This window comes from Juglans microcarpa x Juglans regia, chromosome 5S, assembly GCF_004785595.1.
Source record: "Juglans microcarpa x Juglans regia isolate MS1-56 chromosome 5S, Jm3101_v1.0, whole genome shotgun sequence".
NCBI lineage: Eukaryota > Viridiplantae > Streptophyta > Magnoliopsida > Fagales > Juglandaceae > Juglans > Juglans microcarpa x Juglans regia.
Window position 1 is genome coordinate 29,926,088 of NC_054603.1, and position 17,448 is coordinate 29,943,535.

The 17,448-nt window shown below is 37.0% G+C and overlaps 1 protein-coding gene across 1 annotated transcript; it reads right to left on the bottom strand.

Moving 5' to 3' along the window:
- Positions 1-476: 476 nt before the first annotated feature.
- Positions 477-6,910, bottom strand: LOC121267346 (sulfoquinovosyl transferase SQD2-like). The gene is made up of 11 exons (XM_041171209.1): positions 6,452-6,910; positions 4,638-4,704; positions 4,123-4,193; positions 2,836-2,953; positions 2,592-2,665; positions 2,361-2,416; positions 2,195-2,278; positions 1,875-1,962; positions 1,700-1,777; positions 1,483-1,539; positions 477-1,181 (listed from the first exon to the last, which is right to left on the bottom strand). The coding sequence occupies exons 1-11, from the start codon at positions 6,763-6,765 to the stop codon at positions 692-694; spliced, it is 1,497 nt and encodes a 498-aa protein (XP_041027143.1). The 5' UTR covers positions 6,766-6,910; the 3' UTR covers positions 477-691.
- Between the last annotated feature and the right edge of the window lie 10,538 nt (positions 6,911-17,448).

Genomic DNA, 17,448 nt, shown 5'->3' on the forward strand with positions numbered 1-17,448 from the left:
TATTTACAGATTAACTCCGATCATCTGAAATCATCACAACATCCAAACGCAGCCTTACAGCTCAATTTTTAACTCCACGGCAGATGAAGGCATTCCACTGAAGAAATCTGATGTAAAACGTAGAAAATGTTACATAATTATTTGGTTGAATGCCTCAACCCTCAAGGAGTTGAGAACAACCGCAACCATACAAAGCCAGTGCCGCAGATGATTTAGGGCCGGGATGTACCGAAATAGTGACCTTGGTGCCCACGCCTGGACTATATATTCTGCGCCAGGACGGCAACTTCTGCCGGGAAGAAAACTTTATTTTCAACTAGAGGTTCTGATAAATCCAGGCTTATATAGTCTTTGAGAAACTCCTATATGCAATCAGAATGAATATATACATCTGAATGTATATATAGTTTCTTAAAAACATGTATAAGAAGCCATTCTTGTGGAAGAACGAAAACTACAGAGATGAAGGCCACACGTATGGAACACTAGCTTCAAAACTTGCCAATGTTATTACATTAAACCGACAGCTTATGCCACAAAATACAGCACATCTGACCAAATTATGGTCATTATGTACAACAGATGAATGCATGGCAATCAATCACACGTACATCCCACAAGGGTTCCCTTGAAGTCCAGAGCAAAGGTGGCAAAAAGCAGTAATGAAAACCCCAAGACAATTTCCCATCACTTATATAACTTCTGGGGATGGGAAAAGGCGTTTTGCCAGCCATTGAAGAGGTCTGAGTAGTTGTGCTCTGTTCTTGCGCCAGAACCAGATGGCAGCATTGTACTGTTCGTTGCGTATCTTTTTGGTTGCTGCCTTCCAATCATACTTCTCCATGTCTTCACGTGCGGCTTTCCCCATGGCTTCTCTCAATTCTCGGTTGTGCAACAAAGCCTTCAATTTGCTCACGCAATCATCAAGATCACCAGGGTTATAAAGAAAACCAGTTTTTCCCTCCTGCTCTGGAGAGATTATTTCTGGGATTCCCCCAGCACGAACTCCCACCACAGGAATTCCTGAAGACATGGCCTCCAAAACAACAAGCCCAAGTGTCTCGGATTCTGAAGGCATAACAAATACATCCCCACTGGCGTATGCCTGTGAAAGCTCTTCACCTCCTAGCATCCCTGTAAATACTGCAGGCATGCCGGCAAACAATTTTTCCAGCTCCTCTCTGTCAAGAAAGAATGTATATTTTGTAAAATGAAGTGCAGGCCAACTAAATTAACATCTCATATTCTGTAGGCTACATGAGCTCAGTTCACAATAATGATATGCTGGAGCTGGTTAGGACAGACTACATAATTCAATGTTTTGGAACCTCTTCCTGATTGTTGTGATATCTCCATCCCCATCCAAGAGATGGGCTATAGACATGATAGAATCTGACATAAGACGACTGACATTGTCTTGGGGGTGACCTTCAACACCATTAAGAAATAAAGCACTACATGATGGGTCAGAGGATATATTACCTATATGGCCCATCTCCGATAAAAGCAATTCGTGCTTCTGGAAGACTATCCATAACCCTGTTAGAACATGTTTTCCAAATGCCAAAAATTGCAGAGGGAGCGGAGAAAACCATGTCAAACATTACAAAAAGAACAGACAGGCACAAATACAAGAAATGATAAGCCCATCCCTCCCTGAGCTATATATGAACTTAAGGTTTGGTGCCTAGAGAACTACCTCTTCAGGAAATCCAAACTCTTCTCCACTCCAAGTCGTCCAACATGAACTATCAATGGTTTCTCAGGTTCACCATTGCTGCATAGGACAAAAAGTAAAGCAGTAAAGTGAAACTCCTAGTATGTGCAAATGAGAAGACGGAATGAAAAAAAAAAAAACTAGAGAATTGACCTACCTTAGTCTTACTCGCATCTCATGTGACTTAAAATGGGGGTGGAAGCTTTCAGAATCAACGCCCTTATTCCAAAGACGGATTTTGTTAGCTGAAAACAAGCAACGTAAAAAAGCAAGTCAGCTTAATCTACAGTGGCCTGGCATGATACAAATTTCTTAGTCTATACTAGCACAAAGGGCACTTTCAGGGAGAAAATAAAATCTTAAAAAATAGAAAGATTAGGAAAACGATTGGGAGCATAACTGTATATACCATAGAGGCAATAATTAAGGTCCAATACATATTGCCATTCAACAAGGTACTAGTACGTTCATACTCACCGGCCGTCACCCTAGCTTCTTCAAGATCCCTAGCAATGGCAGCCGAGGGAACGAGTGTAAGGTCAGCTGCTCTGTGTAGAAATTCTGAAATTGAATGACCAAGAGGTTAACATAATATCCTCTCAATAATTAAAAATGGAGGTGAGAAAAAAGGGGGGGCACATACTTATAACTAACCACATGGGTTTCACCAGCCAACTGAAGGTGTATCTTGGAATGTATCTGCCAATGAAAACAAAAATTGGCCTCTGCCTTAAATTTGTGAAAATTTTACACTTGGATTATAATTATATGTGAAGATGCGTATGAATTTTTTGATGTTCCACACATTTAATAATGAGAAGGTAATTGTAATATATGCATTACAAGATTTGGTAAAGCAAAGAATTAAACTCACACCGGTACATGAGTGTGATATGACATCACTATGGGGACACACAGTAGTTTTGCAATAGCCAGAGCTCCAAAAACCTGCAAGTGACGGTCAATAACTGTCACCAAGTAGTGAAAGCAATATTCTTCTCTTTTTAACTTCTGAACCCCCCCCCCCCCCCCCCCCCCCCAAGGAAAAAAAAAAAGGAAAAAGAAAGAAAACCACAAGTTCTATCACAAAATGAAAAAAGAAGCAATAAAAAACTTGCCATTATCCCAGGTGATGAAGCATGTATTATGTCAGGCTTAAATCGGGCAACCTCTGAAATTATTCTAGGACTAAGTGCGAGGGAAAGTGGCACTTTCTGGTACCAGGGGCAGGGAAAGCTGGAGAAGTAATAATAGACAAATGAGAAAACTGGGCAGAGAAACAAAGTTTTCACAGCTAGATCATTATTCAAAACAGAAATCATTGGAGGTTAGTAAGTCAAAAGTCAAACAATATACATAGTTGGCCTGCACAAATAATAAATGTGAAACTGAATGATTGCTTGATGTTAATGGAAATAATGAAACCTTGAACAAGGAACTCAACACATTCAGGTTGCATTTGGATGTTGAGCTGAGCTCAGTTCTTTATAAATAGTAGTAAGTTGAGTAGTGGAAGAAGTTATGTGGGACCCATCTAAACTGAGTTTAAAGTGCATTTAGATATTAAGATGAGTTTAGTACTTTTTATGGAAAGTTGAAAAAGGTTGTGGGTCCTACGTATAAAGATGTGTTAAGTTGGAAAAAGGTTATGAGTCCCACGTGTAAGGAGGTTTTGAGTTGAAATGAGTTTAGTAATTTGAGAGTTGAGTGTTTGGATGTTAGACTCAACTTAAAATTAGACTGAGCTCAACTGAGTCTTGCAACCAAACGCAGCCTTATGGAAAGAAAAGGTAAGCCCTATTGAGAATTAAATGAGGATATTTTAGATGATCAACCATATGAAAATATCTTGGATGCACAGGTATAATGAACGATTTGATCCATGATGAAGGCATGAAAAAGACAAACAAACATTACTTGATACAAGAAATTTGGTTCAGAGAAAATACACGATTGTCAGGAACTTAGTAATGGCCTAGCTGAAAGCATTTGTAAAAAGAAAAAACTTTGGTATCTTTAGATGTGACCTAGGGCTGTTCCAATCAGGGAGTGAGGGGTAAGTAGTGGAAAGCAAACTAGCAAACTGATTAGAAAACAAAATGAGTCAGATTCAATTTGGTTCAGTGAAGGCAACCTCAAAAGTCACTGAATGGGTCGGATGTTTTCTTCAGTTCAACTTTAGTAAAGTTAAGAATTAAAATTAATCTTCACAAACTTTGGAATGTGCAATTCAGGGGAAGGCCACAGCATGGTCAAATAATATATGTAACAAAAGGGTGTCTTTTCACTACTACTTTGTCTCAAGTAAGATAGATTAATTAGGCATGCTGAAGAGGTTTATAAGGAGACTTATCAAAAAAAGGTTTATAAGGAGAAATCATTTCAAATTAGGTATCAAGATCAACCTCCGTGATCCAATCAATTTTGCTCCATAAAACTCCTGCGGCACACCTTCATGCGTGGTCACGACCATCACCTACACCATGCATCAATGAGCCAATGTCACCAGTCATGCAAGGACATTTCAGAACATAAAAAAAAAAAAAAAAAAAAAAAAAAAAAAAAAAGGATGTTAAAATCTTCTTTCGTGTATTAGATCCACCAGTCTAATTATTAATTTGACAAACGCTAAAACATGAATAAGCTTGTGTTCAAAATCAGTCTTGATTGGATGATTTTATTGTTGCACTGCTTGTGAATGCCAAATATATCTGAATTTCTAAGGAATATTATCTCAATATCATCATGAGGAATGAGATTTTAATAAACATGACATCAGTAAAAAGAGGCTAATGCACATTAAGCTTTGAACTTGCAATGAAGCCAGGTTAAGGCTTGGATGGTTTAACATTAAAAGGTTAAGTTGAGGACATCTACAGAACAGCTAAAAGAGTTGTAGAGAAAAAAAAAAAGATTGTACCTCATCCCCCATTTCACGTAGGTACTTGATAAAATTCTGGAACCGGTTCTTATACCCTGACACATATCTGCAAGAGTAACAGAGAACATTTCACTTTCAATGATCATCAACCTTTCATACTGCTACATTTTATCACAACTCACATGTTTCTAGACTATCTGCTAAAGCCTTATTTGTGACCTTCTTGAACTGTACTCATCTCAGAGTACGTAATTGTGTCAAACATTATTGACATCTCAGCCAACATCATAATGCAGATGAAACGTATTTATAATGGTACCTAAAATTTTTGGTATTCATATGTTAAGAATGTTTGAACAGCTTCTTGGGCTTACAACCAGTTTTGTGGCATAGGGATTCTCCTCTTAAAGGGTCCCAGAGAAAAGACATCAAACTGCAATACATGGTTTTTTTTTTTTTTTTTTTTTTTTTTTTTTTTTTTTTTTTTTTTTTTAGGTAAAACTGCAATACATGTACACACACATATAGGCAAGGATGGTCATTGTGATTTCTTGAAGAGCTTCTATCCCTTTCATGACCTCGCCGAAGCATCCCCAGAGTTACTAAGGACCTTTTCTATTAGATTCAAGCTCAGAAAAGAAAACAGAGGGAAGTACATCAGAGTCCAGAGGCAGCAAAAAGAAATCTTCAATAATTTAAGAGTGGCTTCTCCAATCTGGAATGCAGTTGGATATTTTAATAGGAGTAACCAACATATTGACATTGGTTATGGATATATGAGAGGAAACCACCAATAACAATTTCTAGAGTTTGTGCTTGTAGGTTTCAAGGTCTGTCACAAGCGAGGAAAACATAAAAGTAAGGGCCAGTAGGTGCATAGAGATACAAAGGTAATAGCTCATAGCCTCATACCCAATATGGGTATGCAACACGAAAATGAACAATTTTAAAACCGATACACTTGTCGATAAACTGAAGAAGCTATTGGCAAGTTAAAAATGCATGGAATGAACCACAACCAAAGACATGAAATGAAGATGCATCACATGGAAAAATGCACAATGCCCACAGCTGACTTAAAAAATCCACTCATACAACTTGAAGTTTGAGATAACATCATATATTCAGAACTCACGGCACCAATAACCGTAAAAGCTCAATAAGTATAGAATTACAGCAAATTTTGAACAAACTAAATTCATCCAAGAACACATTCTGATCAAATAACATGTACATCAGAAGCAGCTAATGATGAATTGGCACAATCACGCATCTACAAAAAGAAAATACCATTAAAGTGATGCTGCACATAAGAACAACATCCACAAAGTTATAGCTGAGACATTCCGATCATCCAGAAAGGATTCAGTTAGATCTAAACCTCAGCAGACAGTTAGATTGCATAGCAGACTAGACCAATTTCTTTCTAATAAAAGGCAACAAGCACTAATTGTGCCTCATAGACCGTTGACCATGCCACAAAGTAAGGGCAGAGTGCGGCAAAAGATAAGATAATCCGATATCAACTCCATCAAAATCAACAAGCAGCTATAACTAATAGCCAAATGTCATGTAAGCTCCGAAAATAAGAAAAAAATGACCGTCTTTCCGCGCACCATATTCACAGAGGAGCTACCAGATCCGATACTCGATATATATATCCGAACCCGAACAAGAAGAAGTTCAACGGATAATGCAAATAATCGCAAATTCATCACCAAAAGCAAAGTCAAAACCGGGTCAAAACAAAAGCAGCAAAGCATTAGAGGAAACGTATATCTTATTATTGAAAACCCAATCCAAATAAACACCAGGAACTCTGTTTACTCGTAACAAATTAGACAAAGACTCACGCAAAGGGGGAAGGCTCAACGAAGAGCACAATGCGGCGAGGCCTAGAGTCGGTATCCGGGTCAAGCAACGGAGGTCCCTCCTCCTCATCTTCCATGACCTCTCTGATAGTCATATCGCTGGACTTAACCACAACAAGCTCTCTTCTTGGCTTCTCAGCCCGCCGTTTGCAAAACAAGGAAATGGGTTTTGTTGTCTGGGAGCTAAAGCACGAAGCTTTCAGAGAAATCGGAGCGCACAGTGACGAAGCAGAAGAAGAAGGAGAGGTAGAGAAAGAGGGAAGAGAGAGATTTATAGAGAGAGAAGAGGTGGTCATGATGGTGAGGAGAGATGCTGTATATAATTATAGGAGGGTGGGTGTGTGTATTTGAGCTGGCTTCGGGGGACATGATGGATAAAACATTCGGGATGGTGGACTGGGCGAGACTTCCTTTGAAGCGATCTCATAGGCTGACATGGACTCATGGAGTTCTCGTATCGGATGTTCTCTCCATAAACGGCACTGCAGGAGGTATCAAACAAAGGGTCTTTCAGCATATGCTATTGGGTAAACTCTCTTGTACTTTTCCTACTTTTCTCATACGGTTTTTTTTCTCTTTTCCTTTTCAATCAATAGATAAAATTTGTGTTTGAATAATAGAGTGATCTTAAATATTCTGTAAATAATAATAATAAAATAATAATATAATATTAAATAGTAATGAAAAGTATATAAAAAATAATAATAAAATAATAAAACCTTCACTATCCAAACTAGTCCCCAACTATTGTTTGCGGGGTAGGTCTGATAAGTGGATCTTCCGGCTGTATGTAGTTTGTTTGGTTGGAGACAATTTGAGTTTCATAGTATGACAACGAACAAAACTTGAGTTTCATCGTATCATTAATTCATCAAATAAACTAACCAAGGAGTCAGTGACCTTAGGAATATAATTGTCATTCTAAGCCAACAACCACCATTCAGCTAACAAAGAAATAATGAACTGTCAGCAACATTTTTTTTTTTTTTTTTTTTTATCATTTCCATTGTTGTCACCAGGATACGGAGAGCACCATTTTGGATTTATATTTGCACAGTGAATCTGTGAGATTGAATGCCACGCACTCTCACGTGCTCTAAGTTTATAGATTCTTTAGAGTTGGGGTGGGTGTTGCAGCGGGGTTGGGGCTGATAAAATCTGCACAAAGTCACGGATAAGATCTCTTTCTTCGATATTCAATGACTAATCTTATAAAGGGAACTCTAATCAAAACTATGATGGTTTCTGTAAGAAAATGGCACCTATAGTCCTTCTCTTGAGGGTTATAAAGTAGCTCATGAGCCTTAATGGGTCCTTAACGGCCAGCCGGAGGTTACATTTAGAGGGACTATTTACATAACATTTTTCCCATTGTAGATAAGACAATTGCATTACAAACAAGTTCTTTCTCTCAAATAGTTCTCTCTAGTCCCGGCATATAGTCTGTGGAATATGTGAGTATTGCTCTGGTATATTACCACGTAGGACACTCCACCATCACCGGGAGGATTTCGGATGAACAACAACGATGACGAAGAATCTGTGGAACAACTGAACTAGATCTACGATTTTCCAATTAATCAATATTGCTTCTGCTACGTATTCTGATCTAGTATTTCTAACATTGGTATCAGAGCATTATCGGTTGTTCCCAATTTATATTTTGTCATGCCTGTAGTGATTTCTTTTATGGGATATTTTTCTATGATGTGAATTTTTATTCCAATGATTTGTAACCACGAGCTGTCGAGGTTGGTGGTTGCAGTGGTAGCGCCGCTGCACAAGCAATGGTTGTAACCACCCACACAAAGCAACGCAGACCCATGCACGTGGAAGCTCTCCAGATCTCTACACTGCACCATATGAGGCAGTAGCGTGCACTTGAGGGTGCTACAAGCTCCACAAGAGACAACAATGCGCACCGCTTGGGTGCTGCCACCCGGGTGTTTACGGCCTTGGTGTTGCGGCCACCATAGGTGTCGGGACGCAGTTCTACGTTAACATGGCAACCTTCACGCTGCTACAAAGGGCAGCGTTGGCTGTTGAAAGCAGCAGCACCACGTGCGCACAGAGCCACAGAATAGGTCGTGGCAAGCTCTATTGTGAGCAATGCCGCACACCAGGGCGTGAGCTATTGCGTTGAGCGCAGAACTGTGCGCATTTGTCCATAGCGGCCACTGATGCTACTCTGTTGTATGCATGATAGGTGAAACTCTGCCACGAGGCAGTGACGCCCATCAGCATAGTGCATCACATAATGTTGCACACCTCACTACCGTGCGCAGAAAGATATGCTTCACCTAGAGTATCGTGTACTAGCCAGTGCACAGCGCTCTGTCATAGAACAGCACGCACCATGCCGGTACAACGAGCGAACTCTTCCATGGGCAGAGTGACGCCATTGCGTCGTTGCGCAGTGCACAATAAGGGTTGCGGCTCGCGACGTCACTACATTGAGGTACAACGTGCAACTCAATGCGGTGTGGCCACTACTGCTTGCAGAGATGCACACCTAGCTAGTGCGGCAAGCTCTGCTGGGCGTGGAGCCAGCACATGGATGGTGCAGTAATCTCTGTCTTTCGCAAAGTTGCATGCTCCAAATGTGTGCAGCGTAGCCCACGGTGCTTCGCTACGGCCGTTGAGAACCATGGTTGTACAAGTATCATCGCGCCAAGATGGAGGCTGCGACAGGCAGTTACAAGTTTGCGGCCGCAAAGTTTTGTCTTCCATTACATTGACTAGTAACTGATGTGTTGAGGAAGCAGACTAGTGCAAGTTTTTTTTGTTTTTAGTGTTTCAGGATATGGGTGTGGGTTACAAAACTATTGGGTTTGTTTTTTCAACTGAAATAGTTTTGGGCCGATATAGTTAATATTTTTTTTTATCCAACCTATATTTATTCTTGTTTTATTTTATTTTGTTTTGTTATAAAAGAAAAGGCCTAGCTCAATTTTCTTTTAAAGAAAAAGATGTCATTTTGACAGGCGTCCAGAGGCAGCCCAAGAGAATTATGGAATAGACCATTTTGTGGCCCAACCAGGAGCCCACCAACCCAATGCACTGGGCACACATCCCAGCCCATCCAATTTCATTTTTTAGAATCCTTAGAGGAAAAATATATTTGAAGTGTTTTGAACCCAAGACCTCACACATAAGGGTTATAAGCTCAACCATTGGGTTAGAGCTTATTATTAGTTTGTTTACTAATTCTATTTATTAATTCAACATGTAATTGTGGCACAAAATATTTATTTGAAGTTATTTTTTGCATGTGATTTTGGTTATTGAATCCATGCATGCTATAATATTATGAGATAATTTTTATCACATTTGTTAGGTATTTTATTTTACTAAATTATTATTTTTTGTAAATAATAATTATTTGGATGAAATGTGATAATTTTTTTTTTTTTTGTGCATGTACTGTGATTACATGTAATTGTGTGCTTATTTTATCACTTGTATTTGTTAGGCTAATTTTAGAAATTAGTCTTTAAATTTTATTTTAGAATGTGATAAAATAAAGGATAAAGTAGCCCAAGTTTGATTAGTCCATACTTATAATTGGCTCAAATTAATTTCTCTGATTAGGAAGAAATTGTTTTTTGTTTTGCATGTGACTAACTCTGTAGATTGCTTATCCAAGTAGGAGTATGGCTGAAAATTGATTTAGGATTAATCTCTTATATGATATAAATTTACGCAAATATTAAGTTAGAAATTAATAATTAGGTATTGTGGCGCAAGAGATGATTAGGAAGCACATCGATTTTTTAATCTTGTGACGTGTATTAATTATTTCTTATTCTGACTTAGAATAACACAACAAATTTCTTAAATGTGTGCAATTAAATGCGCATAAGTTAGTAACTTTGAGATAACCGAGAAGAAAACCTAGAGATTGTGTATGCAAGTTAATTATCACATTAATCTCCTCCATGAGCAATAGTTGGAAACAAATGAAGATTATTATGAGTATTAGATAGTCTTAGACTATTATTATTGTAAAAACCTCTGAAAAGTCTAGAAAAAAATTGAAAGTCCGCGTGGGACGCATGCACTACTTCATAGAAGTTGAATGGATCAGCTATCAGGTAGAGCTAAACCATTATTTTGCCTTTGACATCTTGTGGGTAATAACAAAAGTTGTGCGTTGTTTTTGTAACACAAAGATTAATTGCTCTTATATTTGAGGTTCGGCATTATAATCTTAAAGCAACTTAGATTAACTCATAGATAAGCACATACCCTCTAACTTGCTAGTATGACTGGCAAGTAAGGACATTAAAATCTGAGTGTACAAGAGTGTTGATGATATACTTAATTGGCACATTCATTTTAAAGGTTTTATCAGTGCACTTATCTGTGGTATTAGCACGGATAATCTTGCTCAAGTTTTCTTTCACTCTAACAAGAATAAATAGGTTCTAACAGATATATAAACCTAGGAGCACAGAGTAATACCAAACACTTTAGAAGTTTGCATGGTAACTGTGGTAAGAAGTCTGAAGAATTAGGTACGACTTAATTAAGTCTAAAAGTCTTACTCGTGATTGCATTGATGTAAGATAGGTTTTAGACTAAGATAATTTCTCTCAAAAATTTATTTTCTCTCCTATGGTGGATTAGAAAATATGAAAATATTAAGTGAGAAATAGGGATATAACTAGTTAGCTGCAAAACATTATATACTGCATTTACTGCACAAGGAGATTTTTTAGTATTTTTAACATGATATTGGCGAAGTCTATACCTAATTTGATTTAAGACTCATGCAAATAGTAGTGTTAGTGAGAATTTCTAGAGGTTTAGGAGTTGGATGGTCACTCATTGACTCAGTGATATTATTTCTCGGGTGGAGAGATAGTATACTAAAATGTGTCGTGGATGCATAAGATGATGGGAGTGAAGTTTGAGAAATTGAAGGTTTTCTCGTTAATGAAATCTCTCTCATTTATTTAGTCGATTCAACTAGAAAAGGTAATATAAGTATTTTCCATGTAAAAGTTCCTATACATGCACACTTAGTACATGGAATAATAAAAATATTGTTTCATCGTATAAATACGATTCTAAATTTTTTTTAAGGAAAATATATTTTTAAGTTAAAATATTTTTCAAAATCGCAATCGTATAAGTTATATGATGAAAACAATTATCTCGCATTTTAACGACTAGCTGAGAATAGAGTTATAAATGAATTATGGCGCAAAGCAGTTGTTACATCACACTTGAGTTGATGTAATATAGGGTTGCAGCCTTGCCATCCTTAGATCAAGTTCGTTTGCCATTAAAAAAGGCTGAATAATTATTTTGTGCAAACATAAATTCAATTAAGATGAAAATCTAAAGGATCTAAGTTTTATCATTTTTTGTTAAGTCAATAAAATTACTCGTATTTTCGGCGAGGGATGGGTATTGTGGATTTTTGTAACACTTATTTTTTGGAAAGAATGTTTCATTACGTTTCATTCCACATTTCCTTAATATTAATATTTTCAAAGATTTTTATAAAAGACTGCCGAAAATAGTGGTAGTATTTCAACAACTAGTATGAGTATACATTTGAGTGATGGTGTACTACTAGTGATAGTGACTCCCAAAAGTTATAGAATATAAAAATCTTCATAAATATCATGGAAGTGATATATCAATATTATCTTTTCGTTTAGAGACTAAAAGATAATATTTGTAATATGGCTCCGCTAAAGATATTGAATTCATATAGTACTCAATATAAAATCTTATATTCACTTCATTTATATAATCTAACCTAAAGTTGTTGATCTGATTGACACAAGAAAAGTGAAGTTGATAGAGGTATAAATCAATCTATTGGCACTAGTTGAGTTACCTTTAAATAACCATTGATCGCACATTTATTTGAACTTTTTCTTAAAAGAGTCACATAGTTGATTCTCGCAAGAGAATTACATGGTTGGCTTTTTGTGATGTTTAGGCACAAAGAACTAGAGCACATGATTGTTGCTTGTACCGTTTTGGTACAAAAAACAAATGAATGTTGATGGTACAATTTTCGTGCGGCCTAAACCAGCCATCTATTCAAAAATAATGTACCTAGTCATTTTTTATTAACGACCTATTCAATAAAATGAAGTTATTTGAAAGCTATTGATAATCTTAGAAAAGTTTTCTCTTAAGAGATGTGACAATCTAGTTGTCTTAGATTATTAATTGTAACCTAATGAGAGGTTTTCCATACTACAAGATGATGAACATGAGTTTATGAAAAATAGTTAAGACTTCACATCTTGTGAGCCTTTGTATAAGAAAAACAGTTTCTATGAGCTCTTGTTCAAAATCCATAGACAATTAATGAGATGAAAAATACTAAAGAATCTAATCTTGTATGTACTATTTGGTGTTTCCATTATGGTTTGCTCATGTGAAATAGAGGTTGAGATTTTGTTAGAATGTAAATATGGCTTATTTGATAAAGTGAGTTTGTGATGTGATTATCGTTAAAAGTAATGATTAGACTATTGTGATTGTCTTTGGGGGCAAAGAGTCTAATTGCTTTACCCTTAATGAAAAACAAAATTTGATTATCTCACATGTTGTTGTTAAGTACAAGAGATTATATGAAACCCTGAAGTCACAAATTAAATTTGTTGAATACTATTTGTGGTCACCTTGTAGATTCTTAAAAGTGGCAGTAGAACTTGCTAACTAGAATCTAAGGTTTATATTGTGAGTTTGACCGTAAATGAGATTCGTGATGAGTCGTTGATTTCATGGTTGTGCAAAGAACTTTTATATATAAAAGTAGAGTCTCTTGGTAGGAGTATGTTTTGGAAAGTTACTACACATTAGATTGTGCATGGAGAGAAATGATCATTAAACACCACTTGAGTGTTGTGGTTTGATTATTTTTAGTTGACCATGTGATTCTTTTTCATCATGGTATTGCTCGTCGTGCACATGACACTAATGTGTTCTATGATCATGTGGCATGACTGGAAGTATTTTTTTGGTAAGTACATACATTCACCATAAATTTAGGAGTTATGATAAAAAATGTATATTGACATGTTTAGATTAGCCCACTCACACGAGCGATCGTCTTTGGCGCTACAAAGGGATAGCGAGCAAATATAAGACAATGTATACTCAGTACTTGGTCAAAGAGAGATAAGTTGTAAGACACAAAAGATATGTCGCCTTAGTGGGAGCTAAGATGAGATCCATCATGTTTAAAGGGACTGTGCATGGTTACCCACAAACCATGTAACTTGTGGTTTAGCCAGATGTGAGATGCTCTTTGACTCTTTGGATAACGAACAAATGGAGGGACTTGGGTTAGGCGTTGAGATAGCGACTAGACTAAGATCTGTACAGTGAATTGAGATTAGATATACGCTCTTTCTTTGTAAAGATAACTCCACCGTAGTATATATTTCATACTATATGTGCTTTTGCAACAAACAATAGAAATAAGTGAATATATCCCTGCTTTCTCACCGTATGATTCCTGTAGGTCATAATTGATGACCTTAATTTATTTATGCCCTTATGAGACTTTTGACTATGTCACGAGGTTGATATATTAGTATCTGCTACTTTGACATATTATCTATAACCATGAATGATACGGTCTAAAGAGACATTATTGGGAAAATGACTGAATTGAAATTAAATGATATGAGGGCGAAGGGAAGATTATTTCATAACACATCGATAACAGTGTGTACTAACTGCTGGAAAGTTATGTTGCTTCTTAGGAGTTGCAACATAGATGTGAGTATATCATGTTTTATAGAGATTGAGCATTGCTTTGAGTTATTCAGACTCGAGAAGGATTAGGGATGCACAGTCTGATGTAACCAAATGAGTCGGGATATAACGAGACAATTTTAGGGATATTGCTATGCTGGTCTTCTCTTAGAGAGATTTGGTATAGTGCTCCCATTTTTTCTTTTACAGTTGTGCTTAGTGGTCACACAACCTATTGCCAGTATGAGTAAGATTGAGAACATATTGAGAGATGCAGACCTGGGTCTTGTCCACTATGTGCGAGTGAGAGATGCAAGAAAGGGGCACCCATAGTGGGCACCCCTTCCCTTTTTCTTGTGGGTTATGAAAATGCTCTTAAAACACTTCATGAGCCTTGATGGTTGGCCTTTAATGGCCAGCTAGGAGTTACACTTAGAGGAGCTATTTACATAGCCCCTCCTCCCTTGTTGATAAGACACTTGCATCACAAACAAGTTCTCTCTCTCAAATGTTTCTCTCTAGTCCCGGCATCTAGGCTGTAGAATATGTAGGTGTTGCTCTGGTATATTACCACGTAACACACTCCACATTACTAGGAGGATTTCTGATGAACAACATCGATGACAAAGAATTTATAGAACGACTATACTAGATGTACGATTAGCCAATTAGATAATATCGTTTCCACTAGGATTCTGATATAGTATTTCTAACAGTTTCCTTTTTCTTTTTCTGGTTTTCCTGTCAAGAAAATATATGAGGTGATGATATCCATACAGCTAACATCTTGTTTGACAATTGGCGTTTGCATGATGTGCTTGCTCCCTTGCCATTTCCATAGATTCTTTGCCTTCAATTATTTGGATATGCACTTCATTCTTAAAATGAAATATGAATCATTAACAACTCTCTTTTCAAGCAAAAGGAGAAAAAAATTGGATTGTGCTGCATGGAGAGCCGGTATTGTCACTCTCTGTTATATTTTTAAAAAGAGAAATGTTAATATGTTGTCTGAAGTAAACTGTTGGAATTACCCAGTTAACGTGTCACCAACCGCTTGATTTATTAAAAATTTAAAAATATAAATATAAAAAGAGGTAAATATATATTTTTGTGTATTTTCAAACTCTATTTTATTTTGAATATATATTTTTTTAATAAATCATATGGCACCAAGTGATGGTGTCCCATCAATGGGACAACTCTAGCAATATACTTCAGGCAGTAGAGTAGCAAGACTTTTTTTAAAATAGGTCATCCTTTTTTTATAAGTAATTCATAGGGTGAGATCTTGGGTTTGGATAGTAAGATGAGATGAGATGATTTTAGATGAGAGTTGAAAATTGAATAAAATATTGTTAGAATATTTTTTTAATATTATTATTATTTTGAGATTAGAAAAAATTGAATTGTTTATTGTATTTTATGTGAGAATTTATGAAAATTATAATGATGAGATGAAATGAGATAGGTTGAGATGATTTTGGTATCCAAACTGAGCCAACTTAACATCAATGAATTCAATCTGATTAGCAATTTATGGTTCCTAAAGTAGTATTAGAGGGAATGTATATTTTCTACCATTAATTGAATTTAAGTGAATTGGCAGTTCTTATGAGTATCAAAACTCTTCTTTTAATTATGATTATTACAAAAGTATGGATCTATGGCTTGTATTTAAAAACACAGTTTTCGTTTCTATCAGGTCCTTACTCCTACCTATGCTTTGGTGGGTGTGTATACACTCTTGCATTGGTGAGACTAAAACCACGTGCAATTCCCATGGAAGTGTTTTGTACTTTTCTTTTATAACTTTTAGTACAACTTGATTGCTCCATTAACTCTAGACAAAACCCATCCCCACAAAATAAATAATGTTCTATGAGGCCTTTGTCACTCGCAATTTCTGTCATTTTGATGTCCTACTCTACCCTTCTATGTCTATATACTTTCCAATAATGCAATAAAGGCACGTTTTCAAATCATGTCTTGCGCTTGGCAAGCCTACGCAGAGTCAAACATTGCACAGTTTCCAGTCAAATCTGATGTGAGTGACGCATTTGCTCTTTTAGAACAATGTCAAATTCTTACCTCAAAAGATATATATTATACCCTCCCTTTCTTACTGTATTTCTCCTGCTCTCTCTAAACTTTCTCCTTTCAATTCACGAAACGGGCCACTGAGTGGGGAAGAAATTTCGCCTCCTCCTCCCTCTTCCTCCCATGCTTAGAAGGTGGTATGGATGTGAATTTCTTGTTAGTTCCTTTTATAATTTAGAACAAAAAATGGCCGATATACTACTGTTCTAGACATCTTTCACATTCTGGCCAACGAGCTCAATGAACTTATAATACAAGAAACGTGAAGGTCCGATAGGTGGGTGACACCACCAACATATAAGTTAGTTTTTTTGTGTAGTGTTTTTATAATAATCCTCCATATCTTCCATGAGGTTTGGCTTTTATATCCACTCTCCTCTGGTAAGACCTCTGCTTCCTTTATGCCTGAGATGTTTGCCCACTGTATTGGGTGTCATGCTATCACATTAAATGCGGCATGGCTTTTGCGAGTCACGCCTCCTATGACAAGTGGTGAAGTGCAGCATTTATCTGGGCGTCCTATCAGGGACAGAGCCTCTCACTGGGATCTCCTACCTACTATCCGCATTGGTTCATTTAATGCAGCGTAACTCTCCAACAAATTATTTTAGCGAAGGCGTGCCAATATGAGTATTGTCCTATCTTCCTATGTTGATCCTCTTCTAGTGCTGACCTTGGACCCTCTCCCCATTTACCATTTGGTGGGCAAGTTATCTTCTGGCCTTTGTGCCTTATCGAGGTGGACTGGCCTAGCCTAGTGGGGAATGAATGTACCCCTCCAACCGCCCTTTGATCACCTTTGAACTACATGCATCGTTATATCAGATTCTCAAGAAACCAATTTATAAGTTGGAAGAACTGGTGTGGCAAAAGGTGGGTGAGTGCGCCTCACAAGTTGCCCAAAGTAGCACATTGGCCTCATATGCCATCCACTGCGAAGCTCAAAATACGACACGCGATACTCCATCCAATTCTTGGATATCAAATCGTTAAAATTTGACCATCCATTCCTCTTTACAGCTAGCGTATGAGCCCTATGTGCCAATACAGTTCCACATACTTCTTGAATAATTGCAAACTTGTGATCGAATAAATCCTCTATTCCCATTTATATTATTACTTTTTTTTAAAACTCAGGACTCGGC